At 41.6% G+C, this 23766-nt stretch overlaps 1 protein-coding gene across 4 annotated transcripts in view; it reads right to left on the reverse strand.

Annotated features, from left to right (window-relative positions):
• The window catches only part of LOC126234494 (glucose dehydrogenase [FAD, quinone]-like), a 209024-nt gene that overhangs the window by 126989 nt on the left and 58269 nt on the right, over positions 1–23766 (reverse strand). For 2 of the 4 annotated variants that reach the window (XM_049943186.1, XM_049943185.1), the window contains one exon: positions 3718–3904. The exons of 1 other annotated variant lie outside the window; for it this stretch is intronic. In XM_049943186.1, coding sequence (XP_049799143.1) covers positions 3718–3904 — 187 coding nt within the window. Of the gene's footprint in view, positions 1–3717; positions 3905–16279; positions 16351–23766 lie in introns of all 4 variants that reach the window. One more of the 4 variants, XM_049943187.1, reaches the window with a different exon arrangement.

Genomic DNA, 23766 nt, shown 5'->3' on the forward strand with positions numbered 1-23766 from the left:
AACAAATTCCTTATCAACCATGTAACCTCCTTGCACACTGCTGTCATTGTAAACTGACCTCTGAGGGAAAAGGCCAGTCATCATATGCAACTCTCGTGTCTACTTGGAAACGAATGCTCTGATGTGGAATTGTGAGATTAATAAATAGTTTGATGGTGAGAGGATTGCCCAGGGTAACAATGGCCTGAAATTTATGCACTGACCCTTGACACAAGTTTTTACTGGGGCTTGACTGTCCCAATGGTTGATGGCAGACAGTAAGGAGATGACGATCCTTTCCACAAAGGATGCAGTGTGCCCAGCAATCTGGATAGTCTGCATACTTGTGTAATGTGAAAGAGTCAGGACAAGATGGAAGACCCCACTGCTTACACTGGCACCATGTGACTGGCTGCTCAGAGGCTACTGGCATATCCAAAGTGACTGCCATCAGAAAAAGAACTTAGGTGAATTTCAATCCCTTGGTGGCGGCTGAACCACTGTCATCTGGGTATGAACCATAAGGCTTTCATTTGCATGATCTTGAAAGAATGCACAATTTTCAAAATATCGTCCAAGGAAGTAATGACCAGCTTGAGAGCTGCAATATGTACTTCCAGGTTGGGCGCCAATTGGACCATCATGTCACAAATCAATAATCTGTATATGAGGTTTCCAAGAATGGTTTGCGCAGGTGAAATCACAATGTTGACTCAGTCCCTGAAAATCCATCACCTGCAAATGGTATGACTGATCCAGTTGCTTGTGGCATTGATGGAACTAAAGGCACGATCAACCACATGGAAACATTGCAAATAATATCAACCACATGGAAACATTGCAAATAATAATTTGACAGCAACAAACACATCTCGTCAAATGTGAGTGCAACCTGTTTGCAGATTGCAAGTTATAAAAAGTATCAAATTTGATGTACACTGAAAGATGTTTCATTGGGGTAAAGCACTTTATTCTTCATTCTTAATTCTAAATATCATAGTCATGATGTTAAAGGACAGTTCAAAAATTGTTATGTTTGCTGATGATATGAGTCAGGTTTCAAACTTAGTGTTCCCAGAGTCAATCCTGATTATAGATGAATAGACCTACTTCTGGTTGACAGCATATAAATAAGTCTTAAGCTCGCAAAGACTATTTCAGAGAAGTAAAAATGACTTAGTTTTAATAACTTTGTGACTAATGTTTCTGCACGTCAACTGTTAGGAGCCATTGCCAGCAAATCACAGCTCTTTCTTGAGTGCCACTTGCCTGTTTTGTAGAGCCTGATCAAGCATGGCTGACTGCACATTGACAACATTTCCCCCTGGTACTGCCATATGTTAAATGCAAAGATATTTTATTCAAACTATAGGACCAGAAGCAGGTATTAATGGTCATACAGTAAATGACAAACTGTCTGTAAAATATCTTGCAATTCAGATCAATAAGAAGTTAAACCAGAGTTAACACATAGATAAATTAATCAAGAAGCTCAGTGCAGCACGTTTAGCTTGAAGAAGTGCCTCTCGATGAAAAGGCAATCATGTTGGGTTATTTTACATATTTACACTTCCTGATGTCTTACAGAATTATTTTCTGTGGCAATGCAACTGACACAAATGAAGTATTTATTCAGGATAATACATCAATAAGAATATTGTGTAAAGGAAAGAAGTGTTCACCTTTGACAAGCCTCATCAAGGTTCTTAAAATTTTACATTGACTCCCCGCACATTTATTTCTGAATGGTTTTTATTGCTGACAATAAAAATCAGTTTCAGTGGAAATGTAATCTACAATATCATAACAGGAGACAAAAATAATTTTTGTCTTAACTTTGCCTCCTTGCTATGGACTGGGTGGACTTACATACTTTGCCGCGCGGGATTAGCCGAGCGGTCTAAGGCGCTGCAGTCATGGGCTGTGCGGCTGGTCCTGAAGGAGGTTCGAGTCCTCCCTCAGGCATGGGTGTGTGTGTGTGTCCTTAGGATAATTTAGGTAGTGTGTAAGCTTAGGGACTGATGGCCTTAGCAGTTAAGTCCCATAAGATTTCACACACATTTGAACTTACATACTTTGGTGCAACAGCATTCAACTTGTGGTGCTGTATCATTCAGAGATCACAGTGCCACACCAAAGTCAGCAACACATATCTATACCACAGATGTTAGGGAGGTCTCACTGCAATCCATAACACCACATGGGAGGTGCTCCTGAAGACCCTATCTCCCTCTCAGCATAGCAGTACCCTCACACTGAGGTCAACATAGTGTCGAACATGCAAGAATTCAACCCCAGTTTGACACCTCAGCAACAGCAGACAACATCATTGCATAGGGCAGTGACTTTTATATTTTCAGATGAACTTACACTGTTGTAAATGTTGACCATGGTACCTCACAGGAACAGTTTGTTACTTAGTGCATCAAGTGATGCTTTCATAACCAATGACAGTTTTAAATTATCAAGCAATCTTGTTGCAAAAAACTGTGGCAAAGTTAAGTATATCTTTTATTCATATATGTGAAAAAAAGGAACTAATATTTCAATGTTTTAGTTTGATGAGCCTTCTCCCAGAGCAATAAAAGAACCCACAGTTGTGGCCCGATGAAAGTAATTTTGCCTGGTCACAACACAACTAGCTCTCTTCCAACATGAAGTAAGAAACTTGGTGTTCCTGCCAGTCCAAAGGAAAATAAAGAATACAGCGCAGTAGCCACTCTGTCTGCATATTATCTGAGTATCTAGACTCAAGGACTGAAAATACCTATTAGCTACATAGCCAATTCATTGTAAGTCTGCATGACGAGTAGTTGCATGCTCCAGTCAGATATTGGTAGTGAAGGTGTAACTAACCATTTTATTTGAAAAATACCAATGTAATACAGTAAATACCAAGTTAAAATACACAACACACCATTAGCTAAAATACTGAAAAGAACTGCTGATTCCTCAGTTATATTAATTAGCTACCATTTACCTTTTATATTCCTACTAGTAACTCTCTCTCTCTCTCTCTCTCTCTCTCTCTCTCTCTCTCTCTCTCTCTCTCTGTGTGTGTGTGTGTGTGTGTGTGTGTGTGTGTGTGTGTGTGTGTGTGTGTGTGTGTGTGTGTGTGTAAGTCGCTCCCAAGTTATTTACATTGTTCCAGAAATTTCCATACTGAACAAATACTAAGTTACCGGCAGAAGATAAACGGTAGTTATTTAATATCTGAGGGATCAGCAGTTCGTTTCAGAGTAGCAGCAAGAGTATGTTTAGCATTAAGCAGTACAGCAACAGTCAGTTGTAAATACAATGTACAGTTATGTTCCTGAGTTGCTTCTGTTTTGTTAATGCATACCTCAACTTATTCCACATGCCTTAATGTCCTCCTTCCTGATGAGACCTTTAGAACACAATGAATGGATGAATTCATCAATAAAAAAAATTATTTTTGCTTGATTTCCTTTAATCACTCAAAAAAATGTTGGTCTATCCTTCACAATAGCAGCAGTACTCCATCTATAGGTTTATGTAGTCAATGGGAGCTTTAATTTCTGGTAGTGGGAAGGACAGGATGTTTCAGTCACACTGACTAGCTTATTTTCTTCCATGAGAACTTCCTTATAGCCCCTCAAATCATTACACTGCTTCTGAACAAATCATTTTTATGATAAATTATGATTGCAAATATAATTATTAATTATTTTACACATTAAATGTGAGATATGGAAGAAATTTAATTTTCTGACTTACAATCTTTTATGTTTATCCCACGTTGCTCTTCAGCTCTTCTAAAATATGGCAGCACATCATTGTAATGCCATCCATCATTACCTCTGTCTCCCCAATAATCATAATCCTTCTTATGCCCACGAATATACATGGCATAATTAAGTGCACCAGATCCTCCTACAACTTTTCCCATTGGCCAATTGCTTGACTATTATAAAAAAAGATTTTTTTCAGTTTAGCATTATAATTTTTAGTAATTATATGCGTAATCCAATTAAGAAAACCAAAAACAAAATGGTCATGACATAATTGGGGGCTGTTGAACCTATATTGCAAACTAGTAAGAAAACTGTCAAGAATTGCAATTAAAAATTTATAAAACACTTTAGTCCATGATTTGAACTGAAAATATAATCAGAATAGGGATAACCAATGGATAATTCTACATCATTTAAAGCCATTCAGGGGGGTACAAAGGAGAAAATAACATCATATTTTCACAATCATTATGACAATTAAACATATCTAATGTGAACAAGCATGTATCACATCTAGAATACATGTTGTCTGTCAGACGCTAAAAAAGGAGAGACAATAATAATATGTAGATGCAAATACACTGAAGCACCAAAGAAACTGGTATAGGCACACATATTTAAATACAGAGACATGTAAACAGGCAGAATAAGGTGCTATGGTCGGCAATGCCTATATAAGACAGCAAGTGTCTGGCACATTTGTGAGACTGGTTACTGCTGCTGCAATGGCAGGTTATCAAGATTTAAGTGAGTTTGAACATGGTGTTACAGTCGGCACACAAGCGATGAGACACAGCATTTCCGAGATAGCGATGAAGTGGGGATTTTCCCATACGACCATTTCATGAGTGTACCATGAATATCAGGAATCCAGTAAAACATTAAATCTCTGACACTGCTGCGGCTGGAAAAAGATCCTGCAAGAATGTAACCAACAACAACTGATGAGCATTCTTGAACATGACAGAAGTGCAACTCTTCTGCAAATTGCTGCAGATTTCAATGCTGGGCCATCACCAAGTGTCAGTGCCCAAATCATTCAACGAAACATCACCAATATGGGCTTTTAGAGCTGAAGGCCCACTTGTGTACCCTTGATGACTGCACAACACCCCTGATACGTCTAGATATGACTCTGACAGGTGACACGTATGTAAGCATCCTATCTGATCACCTGCATCCATTCAGGTCCATCATGCATTCCAACGGACTTAGGCAATCCCAGCAGGACAATGAGACACTCCACATGTCTCGAATTGGTACAGAGTGGCTCCAGGAACACTCCTCTGAGTTTAAATACATCTACTGGTCATCAATCTCCCCAGACATGAACATTATTGAGCATATCTGGGATGCCTTGCAACGTGCTGTTCAGAAGAGACCAACACCCCTTTGTACTCTTACAGATTTATGGACAGCCCTACAGAATTTGTGGTGTCAATTCCCTCCAGCACTGCTTCAGACATTAGTTGAGTCCATGCCACGTCATGTTGCGGCACTTCTGCGTGCTCGTGGGGACCCTACACAGTATTAGGCAGGTATACCAGTTTCTTTGGCTTTCAGTGTACAAATCAAGAGGAGCAGCTACAAAGGAATAAAAGTAAACGATGGAAGTTAATTAAAATGCAAGATAAAAAACGAACTTGAAAAACAAATTAAAAGGAACAATTGATTAATAATTATCCATTAGCTTGCAAATGAAACAAGAATGACATAGATCACGACAGAGAAATAAGAAAGAGAAAGTAAACTGATTGGTCCCATACCAGTGGAAAACTGCTACAAGCAAATGAGAGGAGACAAGAGAACAGAATATTTCATCCATTTGTCATTACTTTACACATTATGTTTGGTAAATTACATCATGAAGGAGTTATACATTAACTGACATAAATGACCATTGCTGGCTATTTTTCTAAAGTAAGCTAACAACAAATTATGAATAGTCCTAATCTACTTCTACTGATAATTGTTGTAAATGATTCAGATTACATTACCTACGTATATTAGGAGAAAAACAGCCACTCTGAAAAAGGCCATTGCCCCTCCATCTATACTATTCAGCTGTGATTTTATCTAATACTTTAAACAGAGCATTTATGTAACTTTACACACACCACTCTCTGCTGTCCATACACTGGCAAACTCAAGATCTATCTAATAAAGATATTACAGTTAAGTAAAATTTACGTTAGAGAGTCTAAATATTTTGATACATTGTGAGAAGAGAGGGCAAGTGTGCCATGCATTCCATCACCAAGAGGGCGAACCTTCAGAAATGTAGAATGAGTCAAGATATGCATTTAACAACATAAAAGCAACTCTTACCACTGTAAGCTGTATAACTACTAACATTAAACTATCACCACAACACTTCAGATCATTTGTGCTTATGCTAGATAACTTAACCTAGTGAATTAGCATGAAATATACTACTTTTAAAAAGTTGCTATTTCCTCGGTGGTTGTTGTTGTTGTTGTTGTTGTTGTTGTGGTCTTCAGTCCAGAGACTGGTTTGATGCAGCTCTCCATGCTACTCTATCTTGCGCAAGCTGCTTCATCTCCCAGTACCTACTGCAACCTACATCTTTCTGAATCTGCTTAGTTTATTCATCTCTTGGTCTCCCTCTTGATTTTTACCCCCCACCCTGACGTCCAAACTAAATTGGTGATCCCTTGATGCCTCAGAATATCACCTACCAATCGATCCCTTCTTCTAGTCAAGTTGTGCCACAAATTTCTCTCCTCCCCAATTCTATTCAATACCTCCTTTCGAAAACTTCTATTCTTTTCTTGTCTAAACTATTTATCGTCCACGTTTCACTTCCATACATGGCTACACTCCATACAAATACTTTCAGAAACAACTTCATTACACTTAAATCTATACTCGATGTCAACAAATTTCTCTTCTTCAGAAATGCTTTCCTCACCATTTTCCAGTCTACATTTTATATCCTCTCTACTTTGACCATCATCAGTTATTTTACTCTCCAAATAACAAAACTCATTTACTACTTTAAGCGTCTCATTTCCTAATCTAATTCCCTCAGCATCACCCGACTTAATTTGGCTACATTCCATCATCCTTGTTTTGCTTTTGTTGATCTTCATCTTATATCCTCCTTTCAAGACACTGTCCATTCCGTTCAGCTGCTCTTCCAGGTTCTTTGCTTTCTCTGACAGAATTATAATGTTATCGGCGAACCTCAAAGTTTTTATTTCTTCTCCATGGATTTTAATTCCTACTCCGAATATTTCTTTTGTTTCCTTTACTGCTTGCTCAATATACAGATTGAATAACATTGGGGATAGGCTACAACCCTGTCTCACTCCCTTCCCAACCACGGCTTCCCTTTCATGCTCCTCGACTCTTATAACTGCCATCTGGTTTCTGTACAAATTGTAAATAGCCTTTCGCTCCCTGTATTTTACCCCTGCCACCTTCAGAATTTGAAAGAGATTATTCCAGTCAACAATGTCAAAAGCTTTCTCTAAGTCAACAAATGGTAGAAACATAGGTTTGTCTTTCCTTAATCTATTTTCTATAAAAAGTCATAGGGTCAGTATTGCCTCATGTGTTCCAACATTTCTACAGAATCCAAACTGATCTTCACCGAGGTCAGCTTCTACTAGTTTTTCCATTCGTCTGTAAAGAATTCGTGTTAGTATTTTGCAGCCGTGGCTCATTAAACTGACAGTTCAGTAATTTTCACATCTGTCAACACATGCTGTCTTTGGGATTGGAATTATTATATTCTTCTTGAAGTCTGAGGGTATTTTGCCTGTCTCATACATCTTGCTCACCAGATGGTAGAGTTTTGTCATGGCTGCCTCTCCCAAGGCTATCAGTAGTTCTAATGGAATGTTGTCTACTCCCGGGGCCATGTTTTGACTTTGGTCTTTCAGTGCTCTGTCAAACTCTTCATGCAGTATCATATCTCCCATTTCATCTTCATCTACATCCTCTTCCATTTCCATAATATTGTCTTCAAGAACCTCGCCCTTGTATAGACCCTCTATATATTCCTTCCACTTTCCTGCTTTCCCTTCTTTGCTTAGAGCCGGGTTTCCATCTGAGCTATTGATATTCATGCAAGTGGTTCTCTTTTCTCCAAAGGTCTCTTTCATTTTCCTGTAGCCTGTATCTATCTTACCCCTAGTGAGATAAGCCTCTAAATCCTTACATTTGTCCTCTAGCCATCCCTGCTTAGCTATTTTGCACTTCCTGTCAATCTCATTTTTGAGATGTTTGTATTCCTTTTTGCCTACTTCATTTACTGCATTTTTATATTTTCTCCTTTCATCAATTAAATTCAATATCTCTTCTTTTACCCAAGGATTTCTATTAGCCCTCATCTTTTTACTTACTTGACCCTCTGCTGCCTTCACTATTTCATCTCTCAAAGCTACCCATTCTTCTTCTACTGTATTTCTTTCCCCCATTCTTGTCAATCATTCCCTAATGCTCTCCCTGAAACTCTCTACAACTTCTGGTTATGTCAGTTTATCCAAGTCTCATCTCATAAATTCCTAGCTTTTTGCAGTTTCTTCAGTTTAAACCTACAGTTCATAACCAATAGATTGTGGTCAGAGTCCACATCAGCTCCTGGAAATGTCTTACAGTTTAAAACCTGTTTCCTAAATCTCTGTCTTACCATTATATAATATATCTGAAACCTTCCAGTTTCTCCAGGCTTCTTCCATGTATACAACCTTCTTTCATGATTCTTGAACCAAGTGTTAGCTATGATTAAGTTATGCTCTGTGCAGAATTCTACCAGGCGGCTTCCTCTTTCATTCCTTACCCCCATTCCATATTCACCTACTACATTTCCTTCTCTTCCTTTTCCTACTATTGAATTCCCATCACCCATGACTATTAAATTTTCATCTCACTTCAATATCTGAATAATTTCTTTTATCTCACCATACATTTTATCAACCTCTTCATCATCTGCAGAGCTACTGTGGTAGGTGTGGGCTTCGTATCTATCTTGGCCACAATAATGCGTTCACTATGCTGTTTGTAGTAGCTTAACCGTGTTATTCATTTTGAAAGGATACAGTATTTGGCAGAATTACTTATTGGGAAAATTTCAATATGTATTAAAGCTGTGAAATGTTATGTCTCCTAGTCATCTACAAATGAGCAAGTGTATGTTGAAGCAGTTGTTTTTTCTAATTTAGTAATAACTGAAAGATATGAAAAAGATCAAGTACTCCAGGAAGGTCCATTATTTATATGGGAATAATATTTTCATATCTTTTGTATTTGTTTTGTGTTTTATTGTATGCCAGATGGCATTAATCAGCAGAAATCTTGGCATCACAGCATGTGCTGCACACACCTACCAACACTCGCTCTTAGTTGCTATTATCCAGCTTCACCTCTACAACAGGATTACCTGGGCTAATTTTGACTTGCATTGTATGGTGCTCCAGTTGATCAACGAGTGGTTTCCCGACCGCAAGACATAAATGGAATTTGAATTAGTATTATAATTTTGATATGCTTATGTAACAAAGTGGTAGTGCTTGGACTCATATGGTTTTCAGTCAGGAAATACTGCTTCTATCAAGAACCAATGTTTGGTTTCATGGCCTAATATACATTTTTAATCGGTTGCCACGTGAATGCAACTTTTCTTGAGTTTTGGCACTGACAGCTAAACCAGCATTAGAAATCGTCAAGCACTTAACCAGTTCTACACAGCAGCAGTCACAGGATCTGCCAGCCATTCAAAAAGGCTCAAGAAGATGTCAAAAATGTCTCATGCTGCAGCTTCAAGCAAGTGATGTTAGAAGTCCAGAATACCAATGGGCATTTTTGCTGACTACAAATCCGTAGGTAGGTTATTATTGGTATCTAATTGGTTCAAAAGTTATTGTCATTGTTAATGTGTCTGTGTTGCCATTGTCTAATATATTTTCTTTATTATCCAAATATTTTTCTAACCCAATACACATAACAGGGGTGAGAATGCAATTCTTGCATCATCATAAGTCAGACCTGTAAGTAGCCATGCATCTCGAACCCCAGGTTTTGATCGGCTGAGTAGATAATGTAAGCTGAATGTAAGGGTAAGGCGTGTGTGTGTGTGTGTGTGTGTGTGTGTGTGTGTGTGTGTGTGTGTGTAAGAGGTGTCATATGCGGAAAGTTTAATGTATGATGTAAGATTTGTTTAGCTCCAGATGAGGAGATCCACACACACAATCCTTAAGAAAGTAAGACCCCTCCCTCGCTGAAGAGCTACAGTCTATTTGACTGTGTGGTGACATTAAGCAAACCAATAATGTAAAAGCACACACTAATTCTTATACCTTGTCTCAACCAGGTGAAATTTTTTTTTAACTTTCAAAAGGAAAACTCTTTTCTATAATGGATTTAGCCAATGCATATTAGCAGTTACTTCTTGCTGACGACTTAAGGAAGGTTTTAGTCTTGATCATACCATTTGTTCTCTGTCAATATAACATGTTGCTTTTTGGTGTGGTTAGCACTCTTACCATATTCCAGAGAATTCTTAGACAAACTATTGCAGGAATTCCATGTTGTGTAAACTACCTCGGTGATATTATGCTCACTAGCTGCATGTCAGAAGAACATCTGCACAATCTATGTCTGGTTTCTATGGTCCATGCTCAAAAATGTCGTAAGTGTAAGTTTCTCAAATGTTTCCACTTTCAATCAGTGATCATCTGTGGCAGAAAAGCCGATGGTATACTACACTCATGCTCATAAATTAAGGATAATTGCAGAATGCGGTGCCACACAACATGACACTACACACAACTGGCGCTAATAGCATAGGCACATAGGGAACGCACACGACACAGATCTTTAAGTCCACAGTATTGATGATAAGTTGAGGAAACCGTCCTGAAACACACGTGCTACAAAACACCACTGTTTCCTGTGCATTTACCCCGACATCAATATGGGATATGATCACAATGTACACGTACAAAGACCTCACAATGGGTTGGCATACTATGGATCAGGTGGTCGAGCAGCTGCTGGGGTATAGCCCCCCATTCTTGCACCAGTGCCTGTCGGAGCTCTGAAGTGTCCTAGGGGTTTGAAGGCATGCAGCGATCGATCGAGAGCATCCCAGACGTGCTGGATGGGGTTTAGGTCTGGAGAGCAGGAAGGCCACTCCATTTGCTTGATATCTTCTATTTCAAGGTACTCCTCCAGGATGGCAGCTTGGTGGGGCCGTGCATTATCATCCATCAGGAGGAAGGTGGGACCCACTGCACCCCTGAAAGGGTGGACATACTGGTGCAAATTGATGTCCCAATACACCTGACCTATTACAGTTCCTCTGTCAAAGACATGCAGGGGTGTACGTGCACCAATCATAATCCCACCCCACACCATCAAACCATGACCTCCATACAGGTCCCTTTCAAGGACATTAAGGGGTTAATAACTGGTTCCTGGTTCACGCCAGATGAAAATCCGATGAGAATCACTGTTCAGACTATTCCTGAACTGATCCATGAACATAACAACCTGGAACCACTGTTCCACTGACCATGTACTGTGTTCCTGACACCAGGCTTTACGGGCTCCCCTGTAATCAGGGATCAGTGGAATGTACCTTGCAGGTCTCCAGGTGAATAAACCATGTCTGTTCAGTCGTCTGTAAACTGTGTGTCTGGGGACAACTGTTCCAGTGGCTGCGGTAAGGTCCCGAGCAAGGCTACCTGAAGTACTCCGTGGCCGTCTGTGAGCACTGATGGTGAGATATCGGTCTTCCTGTGGAGCTGTACAATGTCAACGTCCCATACTGTAGCACCTGGACATGTTTCCTATCTGCTGGAATCTTTGTCATAATCTTGAGATCAAACTTTGTGGCACATGGGGAGCCCATGCTATGGCCTGCTGTCTTTGACCAACCTCCAGTTGCCTAGTATTCTACCCCTCATAATGTCATTAATATGTGTTCTTTGAGCCATTTTCAAAACACAGTCACCATTAGCACTTCTGAAAATGTCTGCACATTTACTCGCCACACTGTACTCTGTCATGCACCAACACACCTCTGCTTATTTGGACTGCTGCCAGTGACACCGTGCGACAACCACAGCCACCCACCAGAGCATTGTTTCCCCATGTATCTGCATTATCCTTAATTTATGATCATGAGTGTAGGTATGTCATGGGAACTTCAATAGCAGGTAAATATAAGGCTCCCCAGTCTCAGATGCTATTATCTGACTTTGCCTCTACAAGTGAACAATGACAACTGCTCCTGTTTACCTGGTCTGATTTACACTTTAGCTGTATAGTGCTTTGGCTGATGAGCATATTTGTTTCCATTACCATAAGGCTTAAGTGAAACCTTGCTTAATATAATAATTTCCTTCTGCATGCATAATGAAGTAGTAATGTTTGAACTTACTTGTATATCACTGTCAGACAAGACTAGATTTTAAATTAATTTATATCAAGAACTATTATTGTTCAGTTTCATGGACTAATACTTGTAGATAGTGGAATCTGTTGTTACAGAAAATTTATTTGTGTTCAACAAATGTTGTTTGCCCTAAAGTGAGGGTTGCAATGGGTAGTTTAATATTGACATGTATATAATCATAAGCTTCAAAGAAATAGTTATCATTCTTCTTTGCATTGGTAGGAATTCACAATATTTTAGTTATATTAGGCGAGATATTGAGTATCCAACAGCACTGTAAACCCTACACAAGGAGGCCAAGTTTGCCCAACAATTGTGATTCTGTAAATCACAATTCAGTTGAACCCAGCTTTTATGATCGGCAACAGAAAACATTAGGAGTACCTGTATTTGGAACAGAGTGTTGAAATTCTAAGATCAATAAATAGAAAAGAAAGATTAGTGTTTAATTTCCTGTTGATGAGGAGGTCATTAGAGACTAAATACAAACTCCATTTCAGAAGGAAATTCACCGTGCCCTTCTCTAAGGTACCATTCACAGAAAATCTAAATGGCAACAAGATGGTTGTCCTCCTAAATCTGAGTACAGTGTAGTTAGCACTGTGCCACTATGTTGGTGGGGGTACTTAAAAAGGCCTCTGCAAAATGTGCAATTCTTTATTATATATAATATTCTTACTGTTCAATTTTGCTGAATGAATGCTAACTTTAGATGTACTGTCCCAGAAGACAATTGCATAAAACAAAAGTAAGTGAAAACATGCAGAATAAGTCAACACACTTGGGTTTAAATTTACAATGTGCCAAACTCAGCTCCTTGATTAAATTTTATAGGAGTGAACTTGTAACCCAGTGTGACCCAGAAAAATTTTACACACGGTGTTTCATTCAATGTGTGACAGTTAATGTCTACTTCTGATATAAGCAGGTCACTTTTACTTGCATGAAGTTGCATAATATTAGTTATGAGATTAATATGAATTAAACTGTCAGCTGTTGATCTATGTCTGTTAACACTGATTTCCAGCCAAGATCAGTACAGCTGCTTCATTAGCATATGGTACAGTTTTTGAATCATTCTTTAAAGTAATTGAAGATTATTTATTAAGACATGAACAGGAATGGACCCAGTATTGAACCTTGTGTAACCACTCTATGAATTCCACAATATTTTAGATCCACACAATCAAAGGTTTTGGCAACCTGCCAACTGAATCTTTTCCTGTTGAGTTCGGTCAGGACTTCCTTTTTGAGACACCCATATGGCTTCCTCCACTGAGAATTCTTTATGAAAGCCAAACTGAGTGGCAGTTAGTTAACAATTTCTGCTCAGGAAAATGAGACCATATTTCATGACAGATTACTTTCTCAAAAACTTGAAAAGACTGGGAGAAACAACATAACTCTTTATTTATACGAGGGTTGGAACTTAAATAGTGGCAACTATTTATTCACAACCAAGACAAAAGAGTTACATGTTTGCACCTGTTACTGTCCTTCAAGGTAGTCACCAAGATTGTGTAGAACCCATTGCCAGCAATGTGGAACGCGCAGTATACCATTAGCAGAGCGTGTTCTGTTGATGGTGCGAATGGAACGGTCTACTGCCCGTCAACTCTCTGGAACAGTTCTGAATCAAATGCCATGAAGTGGTTCCTTCATCTTCAGAACCAAATCAAAGTCACAAGGACTTATGTCCAGGGAGTATGGTGGATGGTACAGTACTTCCCAGTCCCACCGACCAAACAGAGCAGCCACAGCTTGCACTGTATGCAACCGTGCATTGTCACACAAAATTATGGGTGGGTTGTTCAGAAAGTGTTGCAGCTTCTTTTGCAAAGTTGGTTGCAGGTGATGCTCCAAAAATGAACAGTAATACTGTGCACTGATGGTCTGCCACGGAGGAATGTAATGCGTTAGGATAACACCATCACAGTCATGCACAAGAATCACCATAACTTTAGACCGCTCCACTCTCACCATCAACAGAACAGGCTCTGCTAACAGTATACTATGCCTTCCACATCACTGGCAACGGGTTCTACACAACGATGGTGGCTACTCTGAATGACAGTAACAGGTGCAAACACGTAACCCTTTTGTATCGGTTGTGAATAAAAAGTTGCCTCTATTTAAGTTCCAACCCTCATACATGGTTTGCTTATCTCCAGTTTTATAAAGAGATGTTTCTACAGTATTTTTAAGTCTTGCAGAAAATATGTTCTAAGTCACTGAATGACTACAAAGATAGTTTAAGGATAATCCCATCTAGTCGGGACAAGACCTTAACAGTTTGCTAGAAACACAAAAACATCAAAGTGTATCTCATGCATCTGTACAGAGCAAAACAAAATAGAGAAATGTCACTTGTCAGAGCCAAATTTGACCACTGCTTGCCTAAACATCAAGGGAATCACCTAAAATAAACAACAAACTCTGCTGGAACTTAGTCACACACAAAAATGGGACATATTGTGCATTCAATAAACGCACTGGGATGAAGGAAAAATGAGATGAGGAACAGAGAGAATGTGCTTAGCTGTAGAAACTCCACACCCTAAGTATACCAGTGCAATCTTCACAAAACAGGATACAGTCAGACAAACAGGACCGAATGCAACAACATAGATCTACTAACAATCAAATGCAGAACTTTCACAGTGACTTCATAATATGAACCCTGTGGAATGAAGCTCATCCTGAGACTACCATCAGAAGCCATATCACAAACATGCAGCAATAAATAACATACTGAGAAAATTGGCTATTGCAACAGCAAATCTGGGACTAGACCAAAACCAAAGTTGCTGAGAACCACCGACCACACACAATACTCTGCAGCAGAACTAATAACCAGTTGCATAAAACCTATGCTGCTCAATAACCTATACAAAACAGCTGGTCTTATAGACCCTAATTCCCAAAGAAATGGTCACGAGCATAAAGAAAAATTTAAGCATACTTCCACTGAATGCCACATCTTATCTGGCAGGTCCTGTGGACCTGAAACACTTAAACCCCACTAAACACAGCAGTTAGATCTTGTGAGAGGAAATTTGAAGAAGCTTGGACTGTGTCGGAACAAGCGAAGCACTAGTGAAGCCAAATTTGATCAAATGGGGCCTTATAAATGAATGTGATGTCAGGTGTGGTTGTGGAAAATATCAGGATGTGGAATGACTTGACTCTCCTAACCGTTACAGTAAATGTATGATACTTCAAAGAAGCAATGAAGCAGTGGATGTAGTCCATTTAAGCCTCAAGCGGGTGCACGGTTTTTTGTAATATGAGCAGGCATGTGGCATACTTTGTACACATTTAAAGAATAGTTGTCTTTATGTTAGCAAGGTAAACATGTATGAGCAAATAATCATAATTTAATCTAAGTTTAACTAAACAATGATAAAATTAATTTACATTAGATGATTTAAATCACTCTTTAATTAAACAATAATAAAATAAACTTTCATTACATCATTCTGTTGCTGCATACAAGCATACCCCACAGTAATGATCCACTCGACCCACTAAACAATGCTGTTGCATCAGATTCCAACCTTCCACTTATTTGATTGCTATTTACATCATAGATAACTGCTTCATTGTGGAATTGTGTTGCTAGCTCAGAATCTGGGTGATTTTCTTGCACAGATCATACATTTTTCCTCACATAGCTCACTGTTTATTTTATATTACTACTGCTCACTTGGACATATGACATCACACTTATCACTGTGTTAGCTGAAGCAATAATGAAGGAATAGGTATGGGCCCACAATTGTAAAATAACAATTGAACAGTACATGACAATGTTATTTTTGGTTGGTGTACTTTATACATAGGCGTGCCTGCTCGAAGGTTAAGGGCTGAAAAACTTATATTCCTGGACACTCGGTAAAAGTAACTCTGAGAAGTAAGAAAAGGATATGGAATGAAGCTGTGGTAATTGGTAAGACTTGAATTACATGCACATTAAATGTTCTTTCATTATTATTTGGATCAAAGAGAGAAATCTAGAAATAGCCCTGCTCAGTATATAACGTAGAGAAACTCAATACACATGGTGTCCTTAGGAATCATTTTTCTGATACACAATTATAATAATTCAAAAGAAACCTACCAGACAATGAGCTCGTTCTTAACTTTCCTTCTGTTCACTGTTGTCATATCACTCTGCTGCTCCAGGTGCCACTAAACAAAATCAATTGGGGACTGCATTAATATTAATGGCTGTGATTTGTTTCATTGTGTGCTTTATTCCTCTTTGTGGTGCATGTTTATTTTTTACAACACAGTGCATGGAATAGGAAAGTGATAAGCTTATAACAATCCAGTAAAGTGAATTCAGTACTACATGGAGGACTTGTGGGGTAGGTTTGTAACAGCATACCGCAGCTGCTGCTGCCACATACTTTGTTTGCTGTTTAAGCATGAACTTAGGTAATCATTGTCTTCCATGCCCAACTGTCAATCATTTTGTTATTCTAATCCATATTAGTTTAAAAGAATCAACTATCAATAAGAAAGATTTATGGATTGACAGCTATGCAAGTAAGTGTCAGACTACAAAACCAAAGGTCTGTCGTTAAACCCTCAGTCAGAGGTAAGACTTTTTCTGTCACTTATAGCTTCCTTTGTCCACCTCAGCACCTGAATGGTCAGTGCGGATGACTGCCATGCAAGGAATCTGGGTTTACTTCCCAGTACTGCCAGGGATTTTTCCTTTGTGGGAGGACTGGAGTGGCGAGCACTCAGCCTTATGAGGCCAAATGAGGAGCTACTGGACTGATTAATAGTGGTTCCAAGGTCAAGAAACCCAGTAAAGGCTGGGAGAGTGGGGTGACCACATGCCCCTTCATGCTGCATCTGATGCGGAACTTCACCTTTACCTACAACTTACTTTATCTCTAACAGTGTTTTGTATATGCAAACAGTGCCAAGTCACAACTTTGTTCAGATTCCGCATTAAACTACACATTTGGCCAAGCGGTTCTAGGCCCTATAGTCTGGAACCGCGCGACCGCTACGGTCGCCGGTTCGAATCCTGCCTTGGGCATGGATGTGTGTGATGTCCTTAGGTTAGTTAGGTTTAAGTAGTTCTAAGTTCTAGGGGACTGATGACCTCAGCAATTAAGTCCCATAGTGCTCAGAGCCATTTGAACCATTTGAAACTACACATTCCCCATAAAAGGCTAGTTAATTCAAAGGTTGGAGGGCGAAACATGGATAGTACCACCAATAGGATAATGCTGTTCAACCAATCTTCATGAAGGACAGTCATACATAATCTAAAATGTTTGTCAAGAAAATAATGCTAATGTGAAGCTGAATTTAAATGTAATGTTGACAGTTTTAGCTAAACTACACTGTCTGTCACAAATACATAAACAATAGAATCCAGAGTATTTTTAGATTATAGTCTGTTCACAAGGAGAATAACAAATTGAGTGAGAGTGCAGGGAGTGGAGGAAGCATCTCTATCCACTGACTCCCAACACATATGCTACCAAGCGGTGAGAGGGAGGAGGGGAAGCGGGAGCAGGGCTTATGTCACTTGCACCACCATATCAATTTATGCTCCAAGCGGCATGGACAGTGTCATCTACTGGCCACCACACCAGCTGTTAACTGTTGCATATTGCGCATCTGGAAAGTAAAAACTGAAACGCATGAAACAAAAGCTTACAAGAATCATGAAATCAAAATTGATAGATTTATATTGAATGGTGGCGCATACTGCTACCAATACTGGATCAGTTCTCATAGACAATTCAAAATTAAAAAGCGCAGTAGTAAAACTTAGACTGTGATAGTAAAGTTCTGAACATTTAATAACATATGCAATGCTGAATTGCAAGCACACATAAGGACACTCAGAATCAGTCTCATTATATTCCTCTTTGGATCATATTCACTATTATCGTCACTACTATCAGATTCAGCAGTATCAATAAAGATTTCATCTACCACAAATTTTAAAACACCGTTGCACCTCCAGTAATCGTCTCCCAGTTGCTGGGCTATCTTGCAGTACACTTCCTAGTCATCAGAAGTTACTGATACAAGAAGGAAAGAATGAAAAGTAGGGTCAAACATCCCATTGACAACTAGGTCGTTAGAGACAGAGCACATGCTCAGATTGATTTGTTAAGGATGGGGATGGAAATCAGCCATGCCCTTTCAAAGGGACCATCTTGGCATTTACCTGGAAAGATTTACAGAAGGAACAGAAAATTTACATCTGAATAGTCTGATGTGGATTTGAACAGTCATGCTCCCAAATGCGAGTCCAGTGTACTAAACACCATGCCACTTCTCTCATTTACTAACAGAAAGGATTTGCTTGCAATATTAAACACATTGTCATTGGCTATGTTCCATAAAATGTTGTACTCTCTAAACAACCTTTCCACTTTTGCTCGTGCCAGTTAATAATACAACTGCAAGCAGACAACCATGTAGCCTTTCTCTTTAGATGATTTGTTGACTGCATATGACTTTTTAGCAGGTCTATATTCTTGAGCTGAAGAGAACAGAGCATGCTTTCTCATGCTCTCATTGCAGGGAAAACACGTCTTTAGCAACCATTGAATCATCTCACTCTGGTATCAAACTGTATTTGTCTATCCTTCTGTTGTGGTGTGAAAAATTGTCCAGAACAACACCGTTGCTGTGGCCGCCCACTTCGTACATCATAGCACCTACTGCATCGGCAACCCACTTCACGTTCAATCAACACAGGATGCCTGCATCACAGGGCGTATATTCACCAGGGAAACCTACATCATCAGTGTTGTCAACACAAATATTTACCGGCGGCCACAACACAACACAACACCAGGTCTCCACCAATGGCTGCCAAGGACTGCTACCCATTCACGGAGACTGCAGGACAACTTCATCAGAGGTCGCAGCTAGCGCAGGAACTAAATTGATATGCCAGGCATGTGATCGCAAATAGTTCCTGCAGATACATCTGCCAAACGGGCTTTATAGGGCGGCACACTGCCGGCAAAGGCAGTTCGATGCACCACTTGGAAGTATACAGAGCTGCCACCCCGGCAGCCACAGCCAGATGCCTCTTCTAGCTGGTGATTTCTTGCAGAAGGACTTGGTATAGTCGACGAAAATCTTGACACTGTAAAATTGTTTTACTGTGATCCCTCCCCTTAAAGAGTCAGGTATTTTCTATTATTATTTGTTGTTTTATATTTGTGACGATCCGAAGCTGGGATCGAGTCTGTTGTTCTTTTGGAGATTGTATTATTGTTTCATTTTGATGGGTCGAATAAATTGTTTTCGGAATTGTGTTCTGTGCATTTCTATTCTGCTAGTGCAGATACTTCAGTGGCGACAAGTTGTTTCACTAGTTTCCTGCATTTGCTCAGTTGTTGTCTGCTATGACAGATGGTATTCCAGGTATTGATGAACACTCAGCACAAGTCACACCACTGTTGGAAAGTATGCAACAAACGAAGAAGCTCATTATTCAGCATTTACAGGCGCTGTCCCCCCACCCTTTGGGGTGCCCATGCAGTAGTTCTACCCAGCTTCCCTGCTTCTGGGGCTCCGTACCATGCCTCCTGCATTTCCCAAGTTCAACAAATCCATTGAGCCTTGGGACAACTACGTGGCTCGTCTGGAGTAACACTTTATTGCTCATGATGTCACTGGTTATGTTCAGCGTCATGCATTTTTTCTCACCTACGTGGGCTCATTCATTTGTTACATACTTTCCAACAGCGCTGTGACTTGTGCTGAGGGTTCATCAATACCTGGAATACCGTCTGCCATAGCAGTTAACAACTGAGCAAACGCAGGAAACCAGTAAACCAACTTGTCTCCACCTTGTGCAACAGTTGCATCCCGATGCAGAAGCTCGTACTCTCTCTTACTGGGTGTTGACTTCTAGCCTATTGGATTATTTTGACTCTCTCGTGGCAACAGCACATCACAGGTTCTTCTGTTGTCAGAAGCTTCCTGTGTAATCATACAGGGAATGGATTACTACACTGCAAGGTCTCTCCCGTGACTGTCATTTTTTCTGTGGCAACCCCATTGCAAGCAGGCTTATGGCTCAGCACTCATTCATGATATGATTCTTGTCCATGCTCCAGATGATACCTTACGGACTGATCTTCTGAACCTGAAATATCCCTCTTTAGACAACTGTTTATCCATTATCCACACTCATCAGCAGTCCTTTCACTCTGCTTCCACACTGCAGTCCCTGGCACCAGTTCACATCACCGCAGCCACCGCAGCTGCACTGAGGCACTCCTCAACCTTTTCAAATGGATACAGGGTCCTCCGCCACCACCATCGATGGGGATTCCCACTGTCAGTTGTGTTCACCTCCGCTTCGTCCATTCAATACTTCCCTGAAGAGCTTTAGCAATGACATCACCTGCAAACAGGGGTGGTTCTTGACTTGGGTCCAGTACCTCACTCATGTCATGGTCCAGGTTTTGGTCCTCACTGCCCCCAAGGCCACCAACTTATTCGGAATGGATCTTTTCCCCTTACCGGGCCTCAACTTACATGACTCGGGCCTGGCTGTCCAGTCGTTGTCAGCAGACAATCACTTGCAGCATCTTATGGATGACTTCCCAGACATGTTCTCTGCCACATCTCCGGGGGTCTCTGGGTTATAAGCCCATATCGCAAGCCTTCCCTCAATGGTCCCGATGTTCCACAAGGCTCACTCGGTACTGCTTGTCCTCCATGACAAACTATAGCAGGAGCTTCACTACCTAGAGGCTGAGGGCATCCTGACACCAGTCCACCATAGTCACTGGACTACACCCATTGTGGTCCTTGAGAAGCCGAACAGATCTCTTTGCCTTTGTGGGGATTTTAAGGCCACTGTCAATGCTCAGACTGTTATTGGCTCCTATCCCACACCCAAGGTTGATGACATCCTGTCAGGTTGGCTGGAGGCAAGGTGTTTGGCAAAATTGACCTGCGGGATGCCTACCTCCAGTTGCCTACGGATGAGTTGTCGAAAATGATCTTGGTAATCAATACCCCTTTTGGGCTCTTCCATTACACTCACCTTCTGTGGACAGCTAACTACCTTGATGACATCTTAATCGCTGGAGTCTCCACCCCGGACTTGGCATGGAACCTCTGACACCTCTTCTATGATCTTCAGGGTGCCGTCTTACATTGCAACAAGGAGAAATGTCTTTGTTTTGTTCCTCAGGTGACATACCTCAGTCATGTTTTGAGTGCTAATGGCATTCGTGCGATGCTCCAGTATGTTGAGGCTATTCAGCAGCTGCCACCCCCAAAGAACATCCCCCAGCTCCAGTCAGTCCTGGGTCAACTCAATTATTACCGCCATTTTATCCCACATGCTGCGGCTTTGGCGGAACCCCTTCACCACCTCCTCCATAAGAATGTTACCTGTGACTGGTTGCCGTCTTGTGATACGGTGTTCCGCCAATCTGAAGTCTTCTCTCCTGACGCTGAGTTGCCTTGCCCCTAATGAAACCTACAAGCCTCTCACCTTGGCTGCCAATGTGTCAGACTATGGTGTGAGGGCTGTCTTGTCTCGCATTCTCGATGGAGTTGAGCACCCAGTGGCCTTCGTCTCCAAAACACTATCCCCAACACCGCGTAACTACAGCCAAATTGAGTAGAAGGCCTTGGCCATCATGAAATCCACGATTTCATCTACGACTGTCGCTTCACCTTGTACACCGAACATAAGCCTCTGATCTCGTTGTTCAGTGTTATGTCCACCATCCTCACGAGGACTGCTCGCCACCTCCAGCGCTGGGCATTGTTCCTCACTGAATATTCCTACAAAATCTGTTTTTGGGCCAGATCTTCTCTCTTGCCTCCAGGTGGGTGCCGACCCTAAGTTAGATGCTGACCCAGTTGCCTGTTTCCACCTGGATGATGCTGCTGCCCAGGCAGTATCTGATTTGCTGCAGATCTTCTCTCTCGCCTCCTGGTGGGTGCTGACCCTGAGTTCGATGCTGAGCCAGTTGCCTGTTTCCACCTGAATGATGCTGCTGCCCAGGCGGTATCTGATTTGCTGCTGGATGCCAAGCTCATCACACATCGCACGGCAGCCGACCCGTTCAACATGGGTGGACATCAGACTGTTGTCAGCTGTCGCAGCTTGAGGTCTGGGCCTACTGGCACCACAGCCAGGACCTGTCTGTCAGAGATGGGGGTCCTCCTCATCTTGGGCGATAATGATTGTTGGCGGTTTGTGCTGCCACCATCCCTCCACCAGCGGCCTTGGAGCTCCTGCAGGTTGGTCATTTGGGGATTGTCCTGACAAAACGACTTGCCTTCCAGTATGTCTACCGGAGGAGGATGCACGCCGTCATCATCAGCATGGTGGTCTCATGTTCCTCTTGTCAACGGCACCAGTCAGCACCCCCTTGATGCCCATTCCCATGGCCTCCTGCTCCTGCTCCTCCTCCTTCTCCTTCTCCTTCTCCTTGGTTCCATTTGGACTTGGATTTCACAGGCCTGTTCCTCAGTTCCACCCAGCTTATGCTTGTGGACGCAAGCAGTGGGTTTCCTTATGTCTCCTGCATGTCCTCCATGGCACCCGCCCATACCGTCCAAGCTCTTTCCCACATCTTTGCCATTGAGGGCCTTCTGGAGATGTTGGTGTCCGACAACGGGCCTGAATTTACAGCTGCTGAATTTACCTCCTTCTGCACGACCCTGGGCATCCAGTTTCATTCTGCATCTAATGGATAAGCTGAACTGTTGTCAGTACACTCAAAGTCCAGATGTCAAAATTGTGTTCCCAACACTCCCTGGACGATGTCCTTACTGTCTTTCTTTCCTCCTACCAGTCCACTATTCAGGATGGGTCATCTCCAGCTGAAAAACTTCATGGCCACCCTCATCAGTCCCCCTTATCTCTCCTGTTTCCGTCTTCTCCCCGCCCAGCTCCTCCGCATTCCGCACGACCCCATTTTTCTCTGCAGGATCCAGTCTGGGTGATGGTGTTCACCCGGAATCGTCTCTGTGGGTCTCCATCAGGGTCTCATCACTCATTGGCCATGCTACGGCAGCAGTCATTCTTGATTATGGCATGGTGTGCCAGAAGCACACCAACCAGCTTTTCCCCCGGTGTAGTCCGCAGCCGGCTCCTCTGCCGTCTCCATGGCTGTCTGCTCAGGGATGATGGTGCTCCGCTGCCTCTGCCGCTGTCTCGGTTGCCGCTACCTCCGGTGACCGCTGCCTCCGCCGTCGCTGCTGGTCACACCCCAGGTGGAATCTTCCGTAGAGGTCTCTACGCCCATGGAGGTAGATCCTGCACCTGCACCTGCTCCCGGTCTCCTGTTGCCAACAGCCCTGGGGCCCCATGTCGAGATGAGCCTTCCATTCCCCCCTGGGGGGGATCTGGGGGGGATGGAAAGGGGGGGGGGGGAGGTCTGCTGTGGCCGTCCACTTCATACATCATAGTGCCTACTGCATCGGCATCCCACTTCACGTCCAACCAACACAGGATGCCTGCATCACAGGGCGTATAATCACCAAGAAAACCTACATCATCTTTCTTGTCAACACAAATATTTACATTTGGCCACAATGCCAGGTTTCCACCAACGGCCACCAGAGACTGCTACC

The sequence above is a fragment of the Schistocerca nitens genome, chromosome 2, assembly GCF_023898315.1.
Source record: "Schistocerca nitens isolate TAMUIC-IGC-003100 chromosome 2, iqSchNite1.1, whole genome shotgun sequence".
Classification (NCBI taxonomy): Eukaryota; Metazoa; Arthropoda; class Insecta; order Orthoptera; family Acrididae; genus Schistocerca; species Schistocerca nitens.